The sequence below is a fragment of the Chaetura pelagica genome, unplaced genomic scaffold (genome assembly GCF_000747805.2).
Source record: "Chaetura pelagica isolate M959 unplaced genomic scaffold, ChaPel_1.0 scaffold3, whole genome shotgun sequence".
NCBI lineage: Eukaryota > Metazoa > Chordata > Aves > Apodiformes > Apodidae > Chaetura > Chaetura pelagica.
In genome coordinates, this window is record NW_009952974.1 from 10,580,134 (window position 1) to 10,587,583 (window position 7,450).

A 7,450-nucleotide genomic window follows, 5' to 3' on the forward strand; every position below is an offset into this window, starting at 1 on the left:
CAGCAGGAAGCTTTTGTTTTGGCTGACTAAAAGCTGTTCCTCTGGTTACTAAGCAGATACTTGGGTCTGGCTCCAACACCCAAGAAAGGCACTCATTTACCAGTAGTTAATGTCTGGTGTATGAACAAATGAACAAATGTCCTCCATGATGTTCAAGGTATTCACAGGTACTTTTTGACAAAAAAACCTAAAATAATGGTATAGTAATATAGTGAAGGACAATTGCACATTTCTTGATGGCATGGATATCAAGGCTTTTATTTAAGCAGTGTTCAGGAAGGGAAGGGTTGCTTTTTTTTAATATATATACTGCCATTTAATAGCTGTAAATACACCTGTAGGTTCTGAAGTTTAAGCAAGGCCTCTAGAAGATTAACTATAGCCCAAGGCTTCACTGAAATTATATGCATATTGTATACACCAGTGATGTTGAATTGCAGCTGTGATTTTCAACAGAACTGACAGTTATTTAATTCAAGTTTCCTTTGTGGTATTAAACACATAATAAAGAATTACTAGATGAGTGTTCACTAGCTAATATACATGTACTGCACATACACAGAGAGACATACTGCATCTCAAAATGTATTTTGAAAATATTTCAGATCTTTCATACCATTTAACATAGCTATCTTGGTACTGCATAAAAATACCTCAGCAGCTAGATGCCAATGCCTACACAAAAGCTCCAAGTCTCATTCCACTTTCCAAATACAAACTCTAGTCTACTTTTAAACAAAATTCTCTGCACTGATACCCTTGATCTAAGGACCTCCTGTGAAACAATGCTACTGTCAATAAGAGCAAAAAACAGTCAATTGTAGCCAGAACTGAAGAGACAAGATGGAATTTTTGTTCTCTGCAGTACAGATAGCTGAACTTACTGCTTATCAGAATGGAAGTTTTCCTGGGAAGCCCATGTTAAGTGAAGCAAATCCCACAAGACTCAAAAGGTGAAGCGTGTTCATGCTTACCAGCATATTCAAGAGAACTTGCACATCAGCTGGTCCCACTAAAAGCTTCAGCTAGCATGCTATGGCCGTACTTTCCACAACAGCTTTTACTCACTCTTATTCAAGCGTCCTTTCAGAAAATCAGCTGTTACGCCAACAATTTGTTGAGTTCAACATAAGCATAAGTATTTCCACCTTCCATTTTTCCCCAGCCTCTACACATTCCAATATCCATTTTAAAAAGTTACAGGAACAACTTTCATGATACTATCTCAGACCTTTGTTTTCATTCATGTTATAGAGGCTGAACTTCTGCATGCTTCAGCTGAAAAGTGAAAGGTAATTTTTCAGCTGCTTTCAATCTGGTTCTTCTGGTGAAGAAGGTTAACTAAGCTCTGCTATACTATTCTCCTCTTCCTATAGAGGAAGATTTTTAATCTCTTGAGTGAACAAGGTGGCAAAATCATTTTACACAAAAAAATAGTTTTGTACACATGTTTACATTTTCAGCACCATCTGCTCTCTTATATGACTTTTTGCTTTAAACTAAATTACTGAAATATTTCTTAGGTCTGCACTGCTGCAGAGAAATTCTGAGATTTGCAATAATTTGCTGCATGCAAGTTGTTTTATTCCATGCCCATATACATTTAGTCAGTTTTCTCAAAGCAAATACAAACATATTCTAATTTTCATCCAATTTTAATTTTTTATAATTAAAAGTAATATCTTATTTAGGAGAACTTGTCTTTCAGTAAAACTCAAAATCTGAAGTGATTTTCTAGAAAGATTAAAATGTCCAAACAAATTGGAAAACTTGAATGACTTCACAGGGAAGCAGACACAAGTGAGAATTATAGTACAATGTAAATGGAGGGATTTGTGCCTGTGGAGCTTGAGGTAAGTTACAACACCACAGAAAAACTGACAAATATTAATGATTAATGACATTTAAGTTGAATGCTTTCACCATATACAACCAATTTTATTTCCTTACTTTTTTTTAATACCACATTAAGAAGGTAAAGATCAGACAGGACCATCATCATAGTGCAAAAAATCGAAGTCTGATGCAATTCAAAGCAGGAACTCAGCAAGGAAATAAACTTTTTTTATTAACTAGACAATGTTTCTACTTTAACTAGACAAGCCTGCAGGGGAAAACTTTACTTAAATATTTGTGCATCTTCAAGGGCCAAAGTCACACCACAAAAGCTATGAAGGATAGCTATCTTAATTTGCCTTTCCCTCATTGTTTCCCCCGTGAAAGATTGTAACAAATTCCATTCATTCCATAGAGGTATTGGCACTATGCACTGGAAGAGAACTTTGCAATAAAGGAAAAAGGGAAGAGGCAAGAAGGGAAAACGCATCTCACTGGGTCCCAGAGGACTTGCACTGCAGCATCATCAGCCATGCCTGACCTGTGAATGGTCAGATACCCAACAGATAACAATTTTTCCCATAGCCATAATAATAATGGTTTTTTTCTTTCTAAATGAAGTAACATATCTCATGGCAATGAAAATATTTTTTAAAAAGTTCCGCAGTAAAGACATTTTTCACACTGAATGTTTACAATGCTACAAAGACCAAGCTACCCCTCTCCCCTGAACCCATATAGTAACAGAGTAGTAGAAGTGACTTTAAGAGTGCCTGAGAGCCTGTACTCACCTGAGCCTGCTCACCTCCCCAAATACTTTCTCTTTAGAAATTAAAATAAAAGCATGGATAGGGCTTTTGTTTCTTTTATCAGCTAGAAACAACCTGTATTCTGACCATATAAAAGCAAAAAGCATTGGCTTTGATTTGACCTCTGATTTTGGTAACTATTTATCTACTGGTCTTGAGCAACCAAGAGGAAGGAACTGCAGAGAAATGAGAAATTTCCAAATGAATCATCTTTGCCAGGCAATGAATTTCATTTTTAAAAGAAAGAAAAAAATTAAAATTTACTGAAGCACAGGATAGAGAAATAGTGAAGTATGTTTCCTTTCAGCAGCCAGAAAACATTACTGATTTATTTTTTTTAGCATATAAATTATATCACTAGGTCAATCTCCATAGATCATGAACTCTGGCTTGCTTCTACTTCCATGAACCCAAGCAGAATACTTACTAATTTCAGAGCTGCCAAAGCACATTTTACAAAATCCTAGCAAATGATTATTTTATTGTTGAACAAAATATTAAATTAGCACAAAAATGATCAATCGCTGAATTGTAAATAATCCTTCAGGAGATCTGTATTATATCATCCCTCTCAAACCACTAAAGACTTCTGACTTCCCAAAGCAAACCTTGGACTGGTATCAAAATTGACTTTTTTTTAAACTATGCATATATGAAAGCAAAATTAGGACAAAAAGGATCTTGTGAAAATCAGGATTAGCAAAAACATTTCCCACATCTATTTAACACAAACTTGTCACAAGAACATAATTGCAAACAAAAATGTAATTTACCTATAACTACATCATGGCCATCAACCAGTCCTGCAGAGAACAGCTCCTGAGAAACGCCATCTGCTGTGTCTGTCCAAAAGGTGAAACAAATAAGTATGAGAGCCCACAAAAGCAACAAAAAGTATCAGTCATCCAATGCAATGTAATAAAAATATATTTTAGTTCCAAAACACCCATGGAGACAGGCTTGAATTCCAAATTATCTTTAATTAGGAGGAAAAAAGATAATTATCAGCCTCTGCACAGCAAATCGCATTATTCACTGCAAACCCCCTGCAGACCGTTCTTGGCCACTAGCATTTCTCCTCTATTATCTAACAACATACTTGTACATAGCTTACAAGTTTGTTATCTTCATAACCAAGAAAATAGAAGTTGTGGTGCTGTTTTCCTTGTTTTCTTTATGCCCTCCAATTGTTCTGTATTTCTAAACAGAGAGACGTTATATAGGCTTTTTGGTTTGTTACCAATGGGGCAAAGGAGCTACATGAACAGACATTATCTTGAGCTTTAGGCTTGATTTAGCTTTTAATTTCTGTGACCCACAAAATTCAGAGCTTTGGATCAATTTTGCATCAACTGCTGTACCCAAGTGGGTTAATTCCTAAGTCCCTGTGACTAGCGGGTACTACTGCATAAAGACTTCAGAAAGCTCAGAAGTAGGAAGAAATAGCAGGAACAAGCCTAAATTCCAGCTAAGTTTCAACTGTAATACGGCCTCAACACCAAGTATCTGCATAGTGTACATGCTTTCAGGCAGTTACACAGCTGCATCATCTCAAGAAACACACACAGATGAAAAACAAAAGCTGAACTAGCTGCAATTTCTGGAGAGCTCTAAAGGTGAGAATCATAGCCACCTTCAGGCTGTCTCAAGTGACTGACTACTAGGAACAGTCCTGATCTACTTTACTATGTTGCATCCTCTATTCTTTCACCAAGTAAGAACTCTCAAATGGCTTCTGTAACTGCTTAGAAAGTATTTAAGTAGTTATTTTGACAGGTGACTAAGCCAGGATGTTCTGTGCTCAATTAAGTAAGAGATTTTTTTTTTTATTACCCATTGCCAAAATCAATGAGAAATCCAGGTAGACAGAGAGTATATCCATTCACAGAACTACTACACATTAAAGTTACTATGATTTACAGGAAGAGGAACACCTCTTCCAATCAGGATTAATTTTTATGTGGAAGCTCTGTGAAGGCTGTTATAAAGGCTATTATAAATGTGGTGAATACTGACTTCTGAGAAAGATGAAATGTGTTCACGGTTCAAAGGGTTGCTATTTAACAAGGATGATATCTACTTACTCAATACATCAGGCTATTCTGCATTTTATCCCAGTAATACTTGGTCAGTTTTTTGAGTTTTTATAACACTCAGCACTGGAAAACCAACAGTTCTACAAGCACGCAGTAGATTTTAATGTTTCAATGCCAAAATTTCTTTTTCTCGTGATGATACCACATCTGGAGAAGCAATCTAACTTTCAGCTGAAGACAGCACTTGAAAAATGGTGTGCACTTCGTATTTGTTAACTGAACTTATTTTATTACAAAGGGGGAACAAACTCAATTACCACCATCACAACATACACCTTTATAGATACTATTTTCCATTTCCTATGATGTTTTCCAAATGTGACAATGGAAATTCAAGTCATAAATATTGCTATGCAAAATAGTATATACCACTGCATAGACCATTTTAACAAGACATTAAATTAATAAAGCACTCTGTGTATCTTAATCAAGTTTTTCCAAAATATACTATAAATTATGCAACCCTGCCACTAGAATTTACATACATCTGTTATTCTTGTTCAAGTGAAGTTCAATATAAAGCTTGGCACAGTAGGAAACATTTCAAAGAGATAGTCTGTATTAACAATAAGCAGTAATCAATTTCTGAAATATCTTTTTGAGGAATAATACAAATAATCCAATTTAAGGATTCTTACCTCTGCCTGGAGTAAACTCAAACCGTATGTCATTAAGCTCTTTCCTGGAGTTCCTGAAAAACATTCCATGTATACATTAAAATGTAACAAAGAACAGAACAATTATTCAGTTCCCACACCCAAAGATGATCTATTGCATTGACAGCTGCATTTCCTCAACTTGAAAAACGCTGCTCTCCCAAAGCACCCAGACTGGAGAGACTCCACTGCATGTTTATGACAGTATTTTGGGGAAAACTAACAGACAGATATGCCTAAGCTGAAAAATGCCTTCAGTAACCTAAAGGTCCTCTGATAAATATTTTCCTTTTCATCTACAAAAGCCACTCTGCCATACTGACTCTACTAGTTCAAAATAGTCTGAATCATATGTGTATTACCCCTTCTACTCCAAGAGTAACAAAATGCTCACTTGAAGCTCCCTATCTCAGATCTCATGTATACAAAGAAGCTAATTTAAGAGACAAAGCAGCAAATCTTAAACACCTAAAAGCAGTGTTTGATGCACTGTTTATAAAGTTGTCGCAAAGTGAGAAACTTCTTCCACTCAACACCATTGTCTTAGCAGTCATGTTCTATCTAGACATAAAAGAAGCAGCAGAAGGTAAAGCTAAAAGTTTTCTGCCTTCCCATTTGCCACAGAGTGCTTTAACCAGTTCAATGTAGGACATGGTCATAAGGGACTTAATACCTATGATAAAGAATTCCTTTAGTCTCACGCAGTGCTCCAAATCTCCTCTCCTTGCATTTTCCCAGCTTCAGTTTTAGTTAATAATTTCTACCACAAATAAAACATTAGCCTCTTCATAAAAAAGATGTCCATCTCATTTATGGAAATGGCAACCCAGCTGAGCAAAGGGATGAACTTAATTGCTGTAGCACACTCTTTTTCCAATGAATAGCTCAATCCACTTGAAAAGCTAATAGAACGTGTTTTGCAGTCCATTATTCTTCTCCTCAGTAAGGAAACTGTATGCAAGCTTGTATTTCAGTACATCTGTCCATAAAGTCTTGCTGTGGGAAAACTAAATCCAATTGGCAGACATACTCAGCTGTGACTTACAGCTAGTATCACTTGCTAAATACTTATGAAAATATTACAAAGTCAAAAAACAGCAACACAACAGCAAAACAACAAGCTCTAAAAAATAAGTCTGTCCCATGCAAGGATTAAAATAAAATACTGAATGTACTGAATGCTTCAAAGTTGAAAGGGTTTCAGGTTCCCAAAATTCTACTCTAAATAAAGAACTATGGGAGTTTATGATCACTAATACTAAGCTACAGATAATGCATCTGGCCAGACAGAGATAAACAAGACCTGTTTACTTCTGTTGTAGAAATCTGCTGCCATTATATGGAATATTGCACTATTTTTACTGAACAGAGAACTGGTATGAATCTCAGTTCTTTCTCTGCACCACATCACCCCACTTCTCCTCCACTTTCCTAGAAAAACCTGGATGGCTGTTTTAAAGAATAAAGAAATAAATCAACACTCACTTCCCGTTGCTGAAATTTATTATATCTAATAAGCTTGCTAAAACTGCTGCTTTCCAAAAAGGGGAAGTTGCACAGAAATTTAGCATTCTTCTTAAATATGTTTTGATTGAATGTGGGATGAAGCTCCGACTTAGATACTCACTTCCTGCATACACTTTTAAAGAAGCAAATCAAGGGAATAAAAACTATCTCACACCTTTGCAGAGGTAAACCAGAAGGCTGGCTTATTATTAGCAGCTGTCCTGAATTACTACAGCATGCAGATCTTTTTCCACAAACACTAACACAAGCTGTAGGGTGGATGGTTGGACTTAATGATCTTGAAGGTCTTTTCCAACCTTGAAGATTCTATGATTCTCTAAGTAAATCTGTAGGTAACTGTAAGAGTGCAGAATCTATCTAGAAAATAATATATTACACACTCAGATTATATGCTTCCACAGATCTCCCATAAGTAGAATATCCACCATATAAAAAGGCTCTAAGTATTTATCAACTCTCACAAAAATTAGCAGCATTCTAACAGACTGATACGGCTATGTGGAAGACCAGCTCCTCTTGATACACT

General features: G+C 35.9%; 1 protein-coding gene across 1 annotated transcript in view; it reads right to left on the bottom strand.

The window, feature by feature from the left end:
- STK39 (serine threonine kinase 39) overlaps positions 1–7,450 on the bottom strand; it is a 104,959-nt gene that overhangs the window by 15,767 nt on the left and 81,742 nt on the right. The window contains exons 15-16 of the mRNA XM_009996295.1: positions 5,380–5,432; positions 3,419–3,487 (exon numbers count right to left, since the gene is read on the bottom strand). Of these exons, the coding sequence (XP_009994597.1) occupies positions 3,419–3,487; positions 5,380–5,432 (122 nt within the window). The remainder of the gene's footprint in view (positions 1–3,418; positions 3,488–5,379; positions 5,433–7,450) is intronic.